At 34.3% G+C, this 20,082-nt stretch overlaps 1 protein-coding gene across 10 annotated transcripts in view; it reads left to right on the top strand.

The window, feature by feature from the left end:
- STAG1 (STAG1 cohesin complex component) overlaps positions 1-20,082 on the top strand; it is a gene marked incomplete at its 3' end in the record, with an annotated part of 382,903 nt that overhangs the window by 355,252 nt on the left and 7,569 nt on the right. For all 10 annotated transcript variants that reach the window (XM_079154996.1, XM_079154998.1, XM_079155002.1 and 7 more), the window contains 4 exons: positions 618-719; positions 3,830-3,978; positions 4,784-4,912; positions 17,210-17,415. In XM_079154996.1, coding sequence (XP_079011122.1) covers positions 618-719; positions 3,830-3,978; positions 4,784-4,912; positions 17,210-17,415 — 586 coding nt within the window. The remainder of the gene's footprint in view (positions 1-617; positions 720-3,829; positions 3,979-4,783; positions 4,913-17,209; positions 17,416-20,082) is intronic.

Here is a 20,082-nt window from a genome sequence, read left to right as displayed (position 1 = left end):
CAGTACTGCATCAGTTCCAAAAAATAAGCTTTATTCAAAAATTTTATCATCCTTAGCATTTTTTTCAAACCTCTGTTCATTGTAGGCTCAGACCTTTATAGGAGTATTCTGATAGAGTTTTGCTACTCTGATACATGGCTCTGTGACTTTTCTGTACATGATCAGTTCAAAACTGAACTTACAAAAGATCTCTGTGCTAAGCTACTCTGGTGTCCTAAAATAATAAATGAAACATTATCTGTTACTATAATCCATCCTCCCCATTCAGCCTCAATCTCCAGAAATAAGCAATTTTAACTGTTTTGTTCTTCAGTTTCTACCCACCTTTTAGATGGTGTTTATTCAGCCCTCCTCCAAAGAATGAGAGATTTTTCTCACCTATATCACTTCCTCTCCTCCTGGAATTTCCAGCTTTTTTTAGTTTTTATTATTATTACCTCATAATTTAATTATCAAATGTGCATTGCTTTAACTTAGAAAGTATCATTTAACTCTCACTGTTTAAGATGAAGAAATTAAATCCTTTTTGTTGGCATCTTTCCTTTCTTTCACTAGCCCATTCTTTATCTCATGAAATTTCAAAAATTTTAAAGCTGTTTTCTTTTTTTCCCTCATAGTATTACAATGACTATGGTGATATTATTAAGGAAACATTGAGTAAAACCAGGCAGATTGATAAAATTCAGTGTGCCAAGACCCTCATTCTCAGTTTGCAGCAGGTAAGTAATTTGGAGGGGAAGGAGACAAAGAATAGATGCAACTTCTGTGTGTTAAAATGAGGTATCTTACCTCATTTTAAACTAACTCATTAATGTATTACTGTGGTTACTTTCTAGTCAGACATGGGTTCCATGTCCTCTTTTGGAAGATAATCCTTCAGTTCACATTTCAAAAAGATGAAATCCTGAGGTGATCTACTCTTAGGCCAAATGAAGTATCAAATTGGAAATTTCATAAAGCAATAATTTATAAAATAAGAAGTAAATGTAAAAGGTATTTAATGATAAAGGGACACCAGTAATATCCAAATAAGAAAATATATTGCATAAATAAAATTCTAAATACATAAATGCCTAGTAAACTAAAATAGAGATTTTAGAGAGTTCAGAAGTATGTGCATATACATTTCTACATATATGTGTAGTTGGTGATAAAGTTCTCATTTTTTCTCATCAGTAGGAAAAGGATTACTCTTCAGTTCACAGTGATGAGTTAGTTGACTATGTATTTGGAAAAATAACTATTTATGGGCTCACCTAATGTGTACCCAAATAACTACTAGGTGGATTACATATAAAGGGTAAAAATTAATCATTTTTAAGAAAATAAAGGAATTTTAAAATATCTTTTTCTAAAGAAATATAAAAAAATGATCCATATTAACTTAAATAGGTTTATACATCAATCAACACTTAAAGTTTAAAAAATAAATAACTGGGGGAAAATATTTTCAATCATAATTACAAATCAGTAAAAAAGACAAAGTGAGCAAGAGGTTTGAAAAAAGTACTTTTAAGAGAAGAAAACCAATAAACATGAAAAGAGGCATAATTTCATTAGTAATTAATGAAATACAAATTAAAACAAGGTGATATTTACCACCACTGAACAGATTAGCATAAATTGAAATGACTGATAAAGGATGTAAAAGCAAAGGTTCCTTTTAGACTAAAGAAATTACTTTCTTTATCTATATATTTTTTAGTTGTGGGTGGACACATACCTTTATTTTATTTTTATGTGGTGCTGAGGATCAAATCCAGTGTTTTCACCCATGCCTGGTGATCATTCTACAACTGAGCCACAACCCCAGCCCCCAAGAAATTACTTTTCTTAAAAGAAATTTAAGACAGTGTCTCACTATGTTACCTAGGTTGACCAGTTTCGGAATCAAGCGATCCTCTGGCCTCAACTTCCAGAAGAGCTAGGACTCTGACAGGCGCACACCATTATCCCTGGCTGTTTGAAATTTTTATGGCAAAATATTGAGTGAAAAATATAAAACTGCAGGACAAAATAAGGAGTGTAGTGCCATTTATTTAAAAATAAAAATTTTATATGTACTTGTACTGTGTCTAAGCTGATGTAGGAAATATTCACATTTTTAACACTATTACCTTTGTTATTTGGGCCAGGCGCAGTGGTGCATACATATAATCCCAGCAGCTCAGGAGACTGAGGCAGGAGGATCTCAAGTTCAAAACCATCCTCAGCAAAAGCGAGGCACTAAGCAACTCAGTCTCTAAATAAAATACAAAATAGGGCCCATGTGTGAAGCACTGGGTTCAGTCCTCAGCACTGCATATAAATAAATGAATAAAATGAAGGCCCACCAACAACAATTATATATATATATATAATTACTTTGCAAAAAAAATAGTGTGTGGCGGGCAAGAGAAAGGAGGACTTTTGCTTTGTTATTCCTTGAATTTCTTTACAATAAAATGTATTCTTTGAATTCACTTTAAATTTTTTAAAGTTTAAGGCTTTTAAATACAGCTATCAGTAAAAGGAATTTTAAAGCTTAAGAATTTATAAACAGGGCTGGGATTGTAGCTCAGTGGTAGAGCGCTTGCCTAGCATGTGCGATGCGCACTGGTTTTGATTCTCAGCAACACATATAAACAAAAGTAAATAAAGGAAAAGAATTTATAAATAATTGTGTATTATTTGAAAATTTTTGCAAGAACCATTCCTTCTAGTAATGGCATAACAAGTAGTTCTGGCCAATCCATTGCTGAAGAACACTTTAAACAGAGAACAACATGGTAGAACACAGGAGTTATTTCAGTGAGTGTTAAGTGAAAGAGAGAGTGAAGTGATGGTTACCAGAGGCTGAAAGTGGGGGAAACAAAGTGAAGGAGACAAATAAAAGACCATGTTAAGTAGTAAAGAAAACAAACGTAAACAATACTTTTTGGGACCTGTGCCACAAAATGAATCAGAAAGGGACTGGTTGCTGGCAAAGGAAATGGAGTCAAGAAGTTAGTCGTATTTTTAAAGATGCATGCATTTAGTAGAAAAGGAATAGTTAATGATGCAAGAGAGTGCAGTAAGCATAGGAGCAAACCCTTGAGTAGGTGAAGACTTTATTCTTCCTCTGTATTCAGTGCATAAGGAGGGAATAGCTTTTGTTTAAAGGTTGTCAGTTCACACCAATTTCAGGAAAGAAGATAGATTTGTACAGATAAAATTAAGTTTCTAGATTTGATGGTAGAGTGAGGATTTTTTTATATTAGTTCTCTGGGGTATTTATTGTTATTTTGTAATATATATGTAACTTATAAAACCCCTCCACTCAGTTTAAGAACTTTTAAGTGTATTTTGTGACCCAGTGAGAAATCATAGCCCCATATGTTCAAATATATGTGGATATTTACATAATGTTCTTTTATATATAATGTTCATTTCTATAGTGTAATAAGTGAAAAAACAAAGTTCTGAATCCTATATTTCATATATTGGTATATCTGTGAAAAGACTATTGGTATTTGTAAATATGTCCTATATTTCTGTAAATATATTACCTTTTCCCTTTCCAACATGTATTTTTTAAAAATTTGGCATTAAAAAGAAACAAATTTCTCTCTGCACTTAATCATACTAGTAGCACGAAAGTGAACAAGAAATTACTAATACAAAATGACCAAATAAGGGAACAGAGTGCAAGGAAAGAAACATTTATTTCATCTTATGCCTTTTACATATTTTTAAACTATACTGCCTACTCTTAAAAATAAATAAAATCTCTTAAATTTTTTTAGCTGTAAGGTTTTTCCTTTTTTTTTTTTTTTTTTTTTTTTTTTTTTTTTTAATTTCTTTCTACCAGTTGTTTAATGAACTTGTTCAAGAACAAGGTCCCAACCTAGATAGGACTTCTGCCCATGTCAGTGGCATTAAAGAATTGGCACGTCGCTTTGCCCTTACATTTGGACTGGACCAGATCAAGACACGAGAAGCAGTTGCCACACTTCACAAGTGAGTGACATAAGCAAACAGTGTTATATAGAATCTGGTTTATTGGAATTTAACTGAAATAACTGTTGTTTGACCTATTTTTAAAGCAATAAATTACAGAATTTTCTAATTATAAGAATTTTAGCTATTAATCTAGTTTAGAGATTCTCAAGTAGGAGGGCATTGTTTTATTTAGAAAAAAAAATTATCAGGGGATGTAGCTCAGTGGTAGAACACATGCAAGGCACTAGGTTCAGTCTCCACCTTAAAAAAGAAAAAAAATTATTTGAACTATGAATTTTCTTTGTCTTACAAAATATAAAATGGAAAGTTTATTAACTTTCTTGTCTGATCTATCAGTGAGAAAATGTGTAAAACATAGGTTTAAAAGAGACTGTGCAGTACTGATTTGGTCAATCTCATTTCATAACTGTGAAAACTGAGTAACAGAAAACCTCAACTAACTTCATACAGCTGCTTGATACCATGACTAGCTCCAAGAAGCAGATCTCTGACAGTTCACTTATCTTTCCAATGATGTTGTATTACCCCTAAGAAATACATGTAGAAATTTAGCTTTATATATATATTTTTAGAACTTACAATTTGTACTCTAAATAATAAAGTTAAATGTATGCGATACATCATAAAAATTCACATTGTTTTGAATTTATCAGATTTTACTGCCTCATGATGATTTCACTACCTTCCCAAATGGTTTTGTAATTTTAGCCCATTGAGAGAACTACATGAACTATCTAGGAAAAATAAGATGCTGTGTGGGGGGGGGTATATTTGTTTCGTTTTGTTTTGTTTTTAACTCCAGGGATGGCATAGAGTTTGCCTTTAAATACCAGAATCAGAAAGGACAAGAATATCCACCTCCTAATCTGGCTTTTCTTGAAGTACTAAGTGAATTTTCTTCTAAACTTCTTCGACAGGACAAAAAGACTGTGTAAGTTGCACATTCCAAAGGAAGTGTTTTTATGATGACCGTATTGAAATTTTGAATGGTTTATTTCTTGAAAAATGTTTAATCATATAGACAAAATAACTACTGATTAGGTTCTGATAGTTTTAAGGAAATTTAAGGAACTTTGTTTTCTTTCAAACTTTCATATAGGCTCACTTTTAGTATCTTAGAATGTATAAGATGAAATTAAACAAGTATTGAATTCTGAAATTCAAAGATGTATGAGCATTGAGACATTGTGTAACTTTTTCTTTAACATTAATATCATTTTAGTCTTCTGGGTTTTTAAAATAATTTTGTGATTAAAAGCAACCTAAAGAAATACATGTAGCTTTCAAAAGAAATTTTTTTATTATTTTTATATATGACAATAAAATGTATTTTGACATATCAAACATATATGAGAGTATAACTTCCCATTTCTGTGGTTGTACATGATGTGGAGTTATACTGGTCATGTGTGTTCTTATATGATCATAGAAAAGTTATGTGCAGTTCCTTCTGTGGTCTTTACCATTCCCATCCTCACTTTCTGTCCCCGTCTCCTTCCCCTCACCCACGTTGTGAGTCAGCATCCACATATCAGAGAGAACATTCAAATTATAAGCTGTAGATTTGTCGTATATGGTCTTTATTACATTCCTTCTGTACCTAAGTTATTTAAGATTTTTATCATAAAGGGATGTTGAATTTGATCAAATGCCTTGATCATATGGTTTTTGTCCTTCTCTGTTGATGTTTGTATTACATTTATTGATTTGCTTATGTTGAACCATACTTGTATCCTGGGATGAATCTTCTTGATCATTGTGATTATACATTTTTTTTATTAGAGCCTCGTAGTAGTTGGATTTATCATGACTGATTATGCTTTTTAATGTGCTGTTGGATTTGGTTTGCTAGTATTTTGTTGAGGATTTTCACATTTTTTTTCATCAAGGATATGGTCTTTAGTTTTCTCCTTATATTGTACCCTTGTCTGGTTTTGGTATCAGGATGATGCTGATCTTATACAGTGTGTTTGGAAGAATTCCCTTCTTCAGTATTTTATAATAATTTAAGAAGGACTGGTATTTGTTTTTTAAATTTTTGCTGTAACTCAGCAGTATAGCCATCTATCCCTGGGCTTTTTTTTAATGGGAGACTTTTTATTACTGAATTGTTATTCATTATCAGTCTGTTCAGATTTTTCTTTCTTCATTATTCAATCTTAGTAAGGTGTATGTGCCCAGGAATTTGTTCATATCTTCAGGGCATCAAATATGTGTGTATATAGTTGTTCATAATAATTTTTAATAATATTTTGCATTTCTGTAGTGTCGGCTATAAATGTCTCTCTTTTCATCTCTAATTTATTTGAATCTCTTTTTCTTAATCTAAAGGTTTGTCAATTTTATCTTTTTGAAGAACCAGTTTCTTTTTTTCTTTTGATCTGTCTATATTTACTTCTGATCTTTATTTCTTTCCTTCTATTTGGGTTTGGTTTGTTCTTATTTTTCTAGCTCTTTAAGATTCAGCATTAGATCATTTGAGATCTTTTTGCTTTTGTGATGTACAGATTGATTGCCATAAACTTCCCTTTTAGTACCGCTCTTGTTGTAACCCATAGTTTTTGGTATGTTTTATTCCCATTTCCATTTGTTTCAAGACTATTCTCTTGATTTCTTCTCTAATCCATTGATTATTCAAGAGTAACTTGTTTAATTTCCATGCATTTGTACTATAAAGATTTTCTTACTGATTTCCTTTTTTTTTTTTTTTTTTTTTTTTTTTTTTGGTGCTGGGGATTGAACCCAGGGCCTTGTGCTTGCAAGGCAAGCACTCTACCAACTGAGCTATCTCCCCGACCCCTTCTTACTCATTTCTAATGTTGTTATTTTGTGGTCATAAAAGATACTCAATATGATTTCAAAAGTTTTTTAAATATGTTGAGTCTTGTTCATCCTGGAGAATGTTCCATGTTCAGTTGAGAAAAATGTACATTCTGCAGTTGTAAGATGGAATGTGAGATATATTATATTTAGGTATAATTTTAACTCTGCTGTTTCTTTGTTGATTTCTGTTTGGATGATCTGTCCATCGTACAGTAGGAGTGCAAAATTCCTCTGCTATGATTATATTAGAATCTAACTCTCCCTTGGGACTATTAATATTTGCTCTCTATATTTGTGTACTGTGATATCATGTATATATTTAGAATTATTTCCTCTTGTAGAATTGACCCATTTATTATTATAATGACCTTTCTTGTGTCTTTTTACTGCTTCTGATTTAAAAGCCTCTTATCGAATTATGGCTACTCCTGCTTTTTTTTTTTTTTTTTTTTTTTTTTTTTTTTGCGGGAGGGGGCAGGTACTGGGGATTGAACTCAGGGGCACTGGACCACCAATCCACATCCCCAGCCCTGTTTTGTATTGTATTTAAAGACAGGGTTTCACTAAGTTGCTTAGCACCTCGCTTTTGCTGAGGCTGGCTTTGAACTCGCAATCCTCCTGCCTCAGCCTCCCGAGCTGCCAGGATTACAGACATGTGCTACCCTGCCTGGCTACTCCTGATTTCTTTTGAGAAAGATATCATGGAAAATATTCCATTTCTTAGTTTTCAGTCTATACACATCCATAGTGAAGTGAGTTTCTGATTAGCAACATGTAGTTGCATTTTGGTTTTTCATCCATTCAGTCATTCTGTGTCAGTTAGAAAATTCAGTCCATTTATATTCAAGGTAGTTATTGATAGGTTAAGCCTTATTCTGGCTATTGTGTAACTTGTTTTCTATTTTTATTATAGTTCCTTTCTTTCTCTCAACGTCTTCATGGTTAAATGATTTACTATAATAGTGTGTTTTGATTTCTTGCTCATGATCTTTTGTTTGTCTACTATAGATTTTTGCTTTATGGTTACAATAAGGCTTACAAAAAGCATGTATTGACTATAACAACCTATTTGAAATGGTAGGAATATAATATGATCATAAAGATAAGAAAAGAAATGGAACCAAGTGCAGTGCTGCATGCCTGTACTCTCAGGGACTCAGGAGGTTGAGACAAGAGGATCACAAGTTCAAGGCCAGCCTGGGCAACTTAGTGAGACCCTGTCTCAAAAGGACTGGGGATGTAGCACAGTGGTAAAGCACCCCTGGGTTGAATTCCCAGTACCTGCCCCCCTGAAAAAAAGAAACAGGACTGGGAATGGTAGCTCCAGTGATTCAGTGCTTTCCTAGCATGTGCAAGGCCCTCATTAGATCTCCAACTCTGCAAGAAAGAAAAAGTGATAGAGAAAATATTATTATTTAAAGCCCTACCCTTGTATTTCATTTTTCCCACATTTCAAAAGTCTTATATCCTGTTTTTCATCTTTCTGTATTATTATTGCCTCTCTTGACACAGTGATAAGGTTAATATTTTTAATAGATTTGTCTTTTAGTCTTTATACTAAAGACATGAATGTTTTATATATGTTGCTTACATTACAGCATTCTAATTTTGTATAGTTACTTTTACCTGTGAGTTTCATACCTTCCAGGTTTTTCTTCTTACTAATGTTTCTTTTCTTTCAGTTTGAGTAACTCCCTTTACTATTTCTGGGGGAGATTTAATTTGCCAGCTTTTGTTTGTCCAGGAATGTCTTTATCTCTTTTATGTTCCTAAGGGATACTTTTGTTGGGTATAGTTGGCAGTTTTTTACCTTTAGTACTGTGAAAATAACATGCTGTTCTCTTCTGGCCTATAAAGTTCTTTCTGAGAAGTCAGCCATCAGGAGAATTGGGACATCCTTTTATCTTTTGTTTCTCCTCTTGCTGCTTTGAGAATCTTCTCCTTATCTTTCACCTTTGAGAACTTGGGGTAGACTTGGTTGGGCTAAATATAACTGGGAGCCTCTGACCTTCCTGTATTTGTATATTTGTGTTCTTTTCTAGGTTTGGGAAGTTTTCTGTTATTATTTCTAGAAGTAAGTTTTCTATCCCTTTGACATTTCAAGTCCTTCTTGAATCCCAGCATCCCAAATATTTTCTCTTCTAATACTGTCCCAAAACTCCTATATGCTTCCTTCATTTCTCATTTTTTCTTCTTTTCTCCTCCAACTGTGTATTTTTAAATAACCCCATCTTCAAGCTCTTCTTTCTTCTGTTTGATCTATACTGCTGTTGAAGACTTATATCATGGTTTTAATTTTATTTAGTGTATTTTTCAGTCAAGGATTTCTATTTTATTTTAATAGCTTTCATCTGTTTCTCAGAGCACTGAATTATTTCTCTGTGTTCTTAAAACACAGTTTCCTTAAAATAGCTGTTTTAAATTCTCCATCTAAGATAACTGTATGGTCTGTTCCTGGTGCTTTATTCTGACCATTAGGTATTGATGATAGTTTCATGAAAGTTCTTGATGGTTATTGGTGTACAATGTCGTCTACACTTTAAAAGAGCAGATATTCATTCCAGTCTGTAATCTTGCTTTGTTTTTGTCCAGAAATTCTCAACTGGCAGCTTATGTTTTCTAAGTCTTTAGTCATTTTTGCTATTTTAGCAAGCACCCTATGTTCAGGTTTGATGGGAGTCTGCTCTTAGTGTATTATTGCTGTTTTAGCACTGAAAGACCATATATACTAAATCTGTAGTTGATGTGTTCTTTAGTGAAACTGGGGACGTTCCTAAAAGTGGTATTCCATCCCTGCATCCCTCCCCCTGGGACCAGAGCACACTCAAATTCCTCATCCACCATCAGCAGTCTGGTCAGGAATTCCAAGATTCTTCCCTGTCTGGGCAGAATTACCATAGAGAGACCAGCCCCAAGCTCCTATGACACATGCAAGACTTCCAGTGCCACAATACTGTGTCATACCCTGAATCTCAAAGCCGCGAGGAACTACATAGTCTTTTGGATTTCTGTTTTCATTCATCCCAAACTTATCTTTTTATTTCACTCATTATTTCTGTTTAACCTTTTGGTTACTCAGGAGTATTTCATTTATGAATGTTTAACTTTTTTTTTTTTTTTTACTGGGGAGTGAGTCAGGGGGCAGTTTTATTACTGAGTTACATTATCCCCAGCCCCACTCTTTGGTGGTAGTGGTGGTAGTGAGGTGTGTGTGCAGGGTCTAAGATGCTTAGGGCCTCAGAAATTTGTGAATTTCTGAATTTTCCTTTTTTTATTGATTTCTAATTTCATTCTTTTGTCAGAGATCATATTGTATAATTTTAATTCTTTTGAATTTATTGAAGCTTAATTTTATGAAACATATGGTCTAACCTGGAAAATGTTCCATATTACTTGAGAAGAACATATTTTTCTATTTTTGGGTAGAGTTTTGTTCTGTAGATGTCTGTTTAGTCTAGTTGGTTTATAATTTTGATTGTGGTGTTTTAAGTCTTCAGTTTCCTTGTTAATCATTTGTCTAGTTCTGTTTTTTTGTTGTTGTTGTTGATGTTGTGTGTTCACTGGTACTTGGGATTGAACCCAGAGGTGTTTGACCACTGAGCCACGTAAGTCCTTTTTGCTACAGGGTCTTGCTAAGTTTCATAGGGTCTCACTAATTTGCTGAGATTGATCTCGAACTTGCAATCCTCCTATCTTAGCCTCCAGAATTCCTGGAATTGCAGGCATGCATCACTATACCCAATTGAAAAGTGGGATATTGAAGTCTGTTATTATCAAATTGACTGCCTGTCTCTTCAGTTCAGTCAGTTTTTCCTTCCTGTATTTTGGGGTTCTGTTAAGTGTATATACATTTTTAATTGTTATGCCTTCCTGATCATTTAATCATATCATTTTAAAGTGTCATATACTATGTCTACTAATTTTTATCTTGACCTCGGTTTCATCTGATATTAGTATAACCCCTCCAGCTCTATTTTGGTTGCCATTTGCATGATATGTCTTTTTTTTCCCCATCATTTTACTTTCTGCCTTTTTGTCCTTAAATCTAAAGTGTGTTTCATACAGACAGCATAAGGTTGTGTCATACCATTTTAAAAAAATCCATCTGATAATCTGCTATTGCACTTTTTGTTTTCTATATATCTTGTGGGATTTTTGTTCTTTCTCCTTTACTTTCTTTTTATATTAGGGATGTTGTATATTTTTAATTCTTTAATGATCTTTGTGTTTTTAGGTTTATTAGTGGTTTTATGAGTCCTTACAGTATACATCTTCTCAAAATTTACTTCAGGATGGGCATGGTAGTGCACACCTATAATCTGAGTAACTTGAGAGGCTGAGGCAGGAGGATCAGGAGTTCAAAGCCAGCCTCAGCAAAAGCAGGGTGCTAAGCAACTCAGTGAGACCCTGTCTCTAAATAAAATACAAAATAGGGCTGGGGATGTGGCTCAGTGGTCGAGTGCACCAGAGTTCAATCCCTAGTACCAAAAAAAAAATTACTTCAGATTTATTGTAACTTAATTCTGAAGGAATATTTTCTTTTTTTGTGCTATTGTTATAATTATTAGTTGATATAATCTTTTTTAAGATGAGAAAAGAAAGTAAAAATTATTTATGGAGGTTTACATTAACCTGTTTACTATTTTTGATTCTTTTAATTTCTTCCTGTGGATTTTAATGATCATCTACTTTCATTCTCTACTGTCATGCATCTTTTCTCCCACCTACCTCTTTTGTGCTTATCAAATATATTACATTTCTATGTTATTGGCCCCAATGAAACAGTAATTATACACACACACACACACACACACACACACACACACACACACACAGTTGCTTTATAATCAGTAAAGGAAGTAAACGTGGATTATGTTGTCTTTTATCATAAAATCTTTTACCTACATAAGTATCTTTACTGGTTTTCTTTGTTTTTTATGTATATTCAAATTATCCTCTGTTGCTTTCAACCTGAAAAACTTCTAATAATATTTAATATTTAAGGCAAGTCTGCTAGCAAAAAAATCTCTCCACTTTTGTTCATTTGGGACTGTCTTTGTTTTAAATTTGGCTTGACATAAGATCCTTGAGGGCTGGGGATGTAGCTCAGGGATAGAGCACTGCCTAGCATGCACAGCCCTGGATTCCATCCCTAGCACTTAAAAAAAAAAACTGGTTTGATAGTTTTTTACTTTCAGCAATTTGAGTATGTCAACCCACTGCCTTCTGGCCTCCCATTGTGCCTAATGAGAGACCATCTCAGTTTTATTGGATTTTATTCTTTTTTTAAAAATTTTAATGTATTTTTATTGTAAACAAATGGTATACATGTTGTTTCTGTTTGTACATGGAATAACAGCATACCATTTGTATAATCATACATTTACATAGGGTAAGGATGTTTGATTCATTCTGTTATTTTTTCCTTCCCCACACCCCTCCCACCCCTCTTTTCCCTCTATACAGTCCCTCCTTCCTCCATTCTTGCCCCCACTCCCAGCCCCCATTATGTGTCATCATTCGCTTATCAGCGAGATCATTCGTCCTTTGGTTTTTTGAGATTGGCTTATCTCACTTAGCATGATATTCTCCAATTTCATCCATTTGCCTGCAAATGCCATAATTTTATTATTCTTTATAGCTGAGTAATATTCCATTGTATATGTATACCACAGTTTCTTTATCCATTCATCAATTGAATGGATCTAGGTTGGTTCCACAGTCTGGCTATTGTGAATTGAGCAGCAATGAACATTGATGTGGCTGTATCTCTGTAGTATGCTGATTTTAAGTCCTTTGGGTATAGGCGGAGGAGTGGGATAGCTGGGTCAAATGGTGGGTCCATTCCAAGTTTTCTAAGGAATTTCCATACTGCTTTCCAGAGTGGCTGCACTAATTTGCAGCCCCACCAGCAATGTATGAGTGTTCCTTTTTCCCCACATCCTCGCCAACACCTATTGTTGCTTGTATTCTTGGTAATTGCCATTCTAATTGGGTGAGATGGAATCTTAGTGTAGTTTTGATTTGCATTTCTCTTATTTCTAGAGATGTTGAATATTTTTTCATATATCTGTCGATTGCTTGTAGATCTTCTTCTGTGAAGCGTCTGTTCATATCCTTAGCCCATTTGTTGATTGGGTTATTTGTATTCTTGGTGTAGAGTTTTTTGAGTTCTTATATATATTCTGGAAATTAGTGCTCTATCTGAAGTATGAGTGGCAAAGATATTCTCCCGCACTGTAGGCTCTCTCTTCGCATTGCTGATAGTTTCCTTTACTGAGAGAAAGCTATTTAGTTTGAATCTATCCCAGTTATTGATTCTTGCTTTTATCTCTTGTGCTACGGGAGTCCTGTTAAGGAAGTCTGATCCTAAGCCAACAAGGTGAAGATTTGGACCTACTTTTTCTTCTATAAGATGCAGGGTCTCTGGTCTGATTTCAAGGTCCTTGATCCATTGTGAGTTGAGTTTTGTGCAGGGTGAGAGAAATAGGGGTTTCGTTTCATTCTGTTGCATATGGATTTCCAGTTTTCCCAGCACCATTTGTTGAAGAGGCTGTCTCTTCTCCATTGCATATTTTTTGGCACCTTTGTCTAGTATTAGAAAATTGTATTTATTTGGGTTTGTGTCCGTGTCCTCTATTCTGTACCATTGATCTACCTGTCTATTTTGGTGCCAGTACCATGCCATTTTTGTTACTATTGCTTTGTAGTATAGTTGAAGATCTGGTATTGCGATATCCCCTGTTTCATTTATTCTTAAGTAATAAAAATTACTTTTCTCTTACTGCTTTCAAGATTTTCTCTTAATTTTTTACTTTCAAAAAGCCCATTTTTCATATAATGATTCTTGTTTTGGATTTCTTGGCATTGATTCTGTTTTAGCCCATTGAGCTTTGTAGATTTTTAATTAATGTTTTTCCCTTAAACTTGGGAAATGTTCAGCCATTATTTCTCTACTGTTTTTCAATTTCTTTCTCTTATTTTTATTACATTGGCAGTGCACTTCATGGTATCACACATTTCAGGCTCTAGTTCATTTTTCTTTATTCTTTTTTCTCTTTCTCCTTTAGATTGCTTAATCTCTTGATTCAGTTGTTCTGGTTTGGTTTGGTTTAGTTTGGTTAGGTTTGGTTTGGGGTTTTTTTTTTGTTTGTTTTTGGTTTTTTTGGCCTGTTCATATCTACTGTTGAGCCCCTGTAGTGTTTTTTTAATTTCCATTGTTGTACTTCTCAACTTCAGAATTTTCACCGGGCAGCTGGGGGTGTGGCTCAAAAAGAGTTCATGCTTAGCATGCACAATTCCCTTGGTTCTATCCCCTGCACCAAAAAGAAAAGGAATTCCCATTTGTTTCTTTCATTATCTATCTTTTCTTTCTGTACATATTCTCTATTTGACCATCACACTTTTAATTCTTTAGATTTTTTTTTTTTTTTTTAGCTCTTTGAATGTATTTGCAATAATTACTTTGAAATCATTGTGGGCCATGTTCCTATTTGCTTGCTTTTCCCCCCTCTGTATACATTATATTTTCCTGTTATAAAAGCATATCATAATTTTTTTTTCTTGAAAACTGGACATTTTAGAAAATATATTGGAAATATATTATGAAGTAATTATTTACTTCTGACACTGATTCCCTACCTTCCTAGAGGTTTATTGGTTTTTGCTTGGTCATTTGTTTAGTTACTTGGATGAACAAATTCTGTGGTATCTGTTTCCTCTGCCATGTGCAGCCTCTGATGTCCCTTTTTCCTTTGTTTTTAACATTTGACTTAGCTAACCAAGAGTCATCCCCGGGTTGGGTTGTATTTTGGCTTCCTGAGCTAGTTAGATTTTTACCCTTTATGGGCAGATGTGTGTGTGTCTTGAACTACTGTCATAATTGTCATAATTACTACTACTGTCATAATTCAGGTTTACATTTTTACCCCATGTTTTAAGCCAGGGACTAGCAGCTTTGAAGATCCCTCTCTGATAGTTCCTGAGAGGGGCAAAGTGTGTACAGTTTTCAGAGGACCAGGGAAGCACATGATTTTTATTTTTAAGCCTGGCTTCCTAGGAGTTGCCCCTAGGTCAGAATAGCTCATTGTTCATCATTGTTTCAGAGGCTGTGTTTAAGCCCCTTTTGCTGTAATAACTGAATATTGATAGATCTGTGTGTGGCTTAGAGAATGCTTTCAAGTCTTTCCCATTCTCTACCCTATTTGCCCTCATGTGGGTGCAGCTTAGCATATGTGCGTAACTTTGCCAACTCCCAGGATTTTTATTTTTATTTTTTAAACCTTTTCCAAATCTGTTTAATGAATAAACTCACAAAATTTGAAGTCTCTAAACAATAGGTTCTTTCTTTAAGCACAGCAGTTATATAAGCAGAACAATAACAAAAAGTTATCCTTCTTTCATGTAAGAATAAATGTGCGGGGCTGCAGTTGTAGCTCAGTGGTAGAGTGCTTGCCTGGCAAGTGCAAGGCCCTGAATTCAATACTCAGCACCATATGTAAATAAATAACATAAAAGATCCATTGACAACTAAAAAGAAATTAAACAAAGAATAAATGTATGAAATGCCTGATTATTCCAGCAGCCTATTAATATGCACCAAGAATTGGTGACAAAGCATTTTCCCATTTTGAGATGAGAGAAGGGGAAGGAAACCAGAACACTGCAAGTACAGTGGAGGACATGGTAGGCTGTACTCGAATGAATCCATTAGAACTCTTGAAATGAAGAATCATTTTGTTTGGTGGGTGAGGTGGAGGATTGAAGCTGCTCCTTTTCTTAAAAAAATTAGAATATATGTATCTGTAGCATAATGTTTTGATATATGTATATGTTGAGAAATTATTATTACATTCAAGCTAATTAACATATCTTACTGTCATCCAAGAAATCACTGTCAACCCAAAAAGGCTCTTCTTGGCTCTCTTTTCTTGGTTTTCTGGATTCTTATCTGTCATTTGTTACTGCTAATATCAAAGAACTGTTAGCACCCTCTTACTTGCCTTTCATCAAGATCCCATTGTTTTCAACAAGGCCCCAGGAAAGGAATTTTCTATACTCCATTCTAAACAGTGTCATCCCTGGGTAGACAGCTACAGAGATTCTTTATAGTCTGCCCAGCCCCTGAACAGAACTTTTAATACTTAATCCACTAAAAGGAGGAGAGAAGGATGGGGTGGGATAGAAATAGCTTCTCCCAGAATAGTTACTCCCAGAAACTTTTCTCTTAAAGCAGAGGGAGGCTGAGTAACCATTGGTTCTCAGCTTACCCCTACAGTTAAGAGTTGAGATATTCAGAGCCCTAGTATTCTCATCCTGCCTGTGCTTGGAGTTCCTACCCCACAAGTTGAGACTGGGTGGAAAAAGAAGCCTCATTCATTCCAGCTTTTGCTCAGAATAGAGCTTCTGATACACAGGACTGAGAGGAGATGCAAAAGGCAAGCAGTATGCGCCTTCCTTTCAGGGTAACCCTAGACTGGAAGCTAGAAAGAGGGAGCCCAGCTCTTCTTAGCCACTTGCCTGGAGTAGTTTCCACAACATGGAACTGTAGTAGCAGAGAAGGAACAAGAGGAGAAAACAAGTTTTAGTTCAAATGCTTACAGACTCTTGCTGTTCTTAACAATACTTAATAGATTTTCTTGAATAAATTTTTCTTCATTTGCTGAATGCCCTGAGGATGATTTGTAAAGATTTTTTTTTTTTTTTTTTTTTTTTTTTTTTTTTTTTTGCAGTGCTGAGGATTGAACCCAGGGCCTTGTGCTTGCAAGGCAAGCTCTCTGCCAGCCGAGCTATGTCCCCAGCCCATTGTAAAGACTTTATTGTCTTTTATAATTTTTACCAGTTAAAAGTTGTTTTCCTAGGGAGAGGACATCCTAATTTCCTCACTCCACCATTCCAGAAATTCTGCCCTGATCCGAACACTTTAAAAAGAAAACACAGTAATCGTTTTGAGGCAAACTTCTGATTTTTTTTTAACCATTGTTGTTTAAAAGTAAAAGAAGAAATGTAGAAGAGACAACACATACACACATATATATACACACACCAATACTGATTTAAATACACCCTTGTCTGATTCAGAAGTATCCCAGAGGGGCTGAGGCTTTAGCTCCGTGGTAGAGCACTTGCCTAGCATGTGCGAGGCACTGGGTTCCATCCTCAGCACCACATGTGAATAAATTAAGATAAAGGTCCATCAATTAAAAAAAAATCTTAAGTATTCCAGAAATATGTGAAGTAAAACCTTAAATTCTCAATCCCTCTTTTTCCAAAGGTAACCACTACTAATGTCTGTCCTTAGGGTTTTTTAGAACCTTCAAAAAGAGAACCTCAGATTGAAAAATTAAGGAAGTGATACAGTAACTGCTCACATGAAAATCATTGCTACATTTCTGTTATGTTCTAGTCATTCATACCTAGAGAAATTCCTTACTGAGCAGATGATGGAAAGGAGGGAAGATGTATGGCTTCCACTCATCTCCTATAGAAATTCATTAGTCACTGGAGGTGAAGATGATAGGATGTCTGTGAACAGTGGAAGTAGCAGCAGCAAAACCTCCTCAGTAAGGAATAAGAAAGGACGACCCCCACTTCACAAAAAGCGAGTAGAAGGTAAGTCTGCATTTTCATATGAAATAAATGGTTTGCCTGGCTTAGGAAGATAGATAGGAAGTAATCTGTTGAACCAAGGTAGTGTTAGACACATAGGTCCTTGTATATTTGATACCCACTAAGTTATACAGATAAAAAAGTTAGAATAGACAAAGGGGGGCAGAAAAGGGCCAAAGAAAAGGAACTTGAAAAAGCATGGAGTATAGAGAGGACAATACACAGAGAAAAAGGGGAAACGTTTATGAAAGTCTATAAAATTGATCCCTATGCCTTATGCCTCTAATACATTAAAATTTTAAATAAAAATGTCAATGCCGTTCTATTAAAATTCATTTTAATAATGGAGGCTACTGGTAATTTGAGGGTAGACCCCTGCAACAAATTTAATATGCCAAAATAGTGTTCCAGTTCTGTCATTTGGTTGGTTAATTTATTTCTGTACCATAAGACATTGATAGTAAAAACTGGTTTTATAACACTCTTGGACTGTGGGGAACAATCATGAAAATCTGATGAAGGTAGGTATTCCTGTACATATCCAAAAAGAATAAATATTGTATTAAAGCACTTCTCTTAAATTTACTGAAAGAAGCATCAAAGTGAACATACTTATTGCCTCAAATGATCTTCCTCTTCTCCGTGCTTTTCTAAAAATAATTAATATATTAATAAATTTTCTCCTGTTCTCCTTTTTATAGCTTGCTATTTGGCTCCCAATACCTCCCCTCTGCTACCTAAAAAAGTGACTTACCAAAGGTTTTTTCTAAAGGCTAGAGCCAAATTAATTTGAATTTAAATCTAATGTGTATTTCATTCTTAGGGAGAATGTATTGACAATTAATAAAGAACACAAACTCTAAAATCAGAGTTCCAGAATTCAAACCTGACTTTCTCATTTATCAGCTATATTAACTTGGAGGATATTACTTAACCTCTCTAAACTTCAATAATTGATCAAAATGAAAGATGATCAGAATACCTATCCTGTCAGATACTGTGAATTTATAATAAGCTATTCCAAATAAAGAAATGTAGTACACATAGTACTGAGTACAATGCTTGGCCCATAGGTAGCATTCAATAAATGTTGGCTGTATTATCAGAATGTTATCATGATCATATAAATAATGCCTCTTATCAGTGTATTAGGTAACATCTGTATTTCAAAGAGAATAAAAGAATTAATGTTAAAATTTTAAAAAGTCTTAACAAAGTTTAAGATTTATTTTTTTTTAAGTTTTAGCTTTGGAATTTAGTCTTTTTAGTCCAAAGAATAAAGATATAAAATCCTGTCTTTGTATTGTAGGATCCTGGACTTTTCTGTAAAGAATGACTCCAGTCATTTCCCTATGAAAATACCTCTACAGCAGTCTTATCAGGGTGCCCATGGTGATATATAGGGTGTTTTCCTAGTCGCAGCCTTTCTTAGTAGCAAACATTCACCAAATCTTTGCTATGTGTTTTACATGCATTATATCATTTAATTGTTTATAAATGTTTTATAAATCAATGAGTTTAACACTTGTCTAGATTTTACACAGAAGAAACTAAGGCTGAAAGAATAATTAACCATGAATAATTCACTAAATTCACTAAACCAAGTCTTACCTTTAAGACTTATAGGAAGTAGGTATGGACCAAATAACCTAATTTGGTAATCATTAAATTGCAATAACAACAAAAAAATGTTTGCTCTGTGAATTTGAAATGTACAAAATGACTACAATAGTTTGAATGCCTAGAGCCTTTAGGCAGCAGTTTCATCTGTTTGGGATCAAGATGAGAATGCATTACAGAAGCATATTCACTGAGAAATCTTTAAAGGATTAAAAGGATCCTTTTAGTGTGAGGTCTTCCTGAAGTTATTCACTAAATACTAAGCACCTTCTCAAGAACTGGGCTAAGTGCTGCCGATTAAGAATTAATAAAAGAGCTCTTGGTGCAGATGGGGAGATAAAAAGAGAAATAGGCAATTCGAGTTCAGCATGATCATGCCCTGATGAGCTAAACATGGAGACATGGCAATATATAAGGAGTGACCAAATTTTTAATGAATCAGGGAAGATTTTCTGGAAAAGATGACATGAAGTAGAGAGTTAACAGATGATTTTATTAATTTAAAAATCTAAATGATATCAAGCTTTTGATGATAAAACATAGTGTGGAATAAAAGAATAAAAGTTTTGAAAGTATATGTTGAATGAAAAGTAGTATGCCTAGAACATGATTAAACATACTTCGGTTGATTGATTCAATGGTGAGTTTCAGCTCAGTACAATGACCTTAACCAGACAATGAATGGATATTTTTCAAGGACAGAAAAGCCAATCTAGAATATTCACATGTCTGAGAAAATATCAAATATCTGAGGAACACTGAGATGAAATGCTTGCTGGCAGATTAGGAACCTTACACATACACATCTCTGAGACTTAATAGGAAGAAGAAAAACAATGTGATTAATACTATACTTTGTGACTTTGTGATTATAATTCTTCAGAATTCTTTTTTTTTTTTTTTTTTTAAGTACTGGGGCGTAAACCCAGGGACACTTCCACAGAGCTACATCCCTGGCCCTTTTTAAATTTTTTTTATTTTGAGGCAGGTTTTAGCCAAGTTATTGCCTAGGCTGGTCCTAAACTTGCCATCCTCCTGCCTCAGCTTGCC

Source organism: Sciurus vulgaris (genome assembly GCF_902686455.1).
Source record: "Sciurus vulgaris genome assembly, chromosome: 10".
Classification (NCBI taxonomy): domain Eukaryota; kingdom Metazoa; phylum Chordata; class Mammalia; order Rodentia; family Sciuridae; genus Sciurus; species Sciurus vulgaris.
Note: the sequence above shows the minus strand (reverse complement) of the source record. Positions and strands in the feature narration are given on the sequence as shown.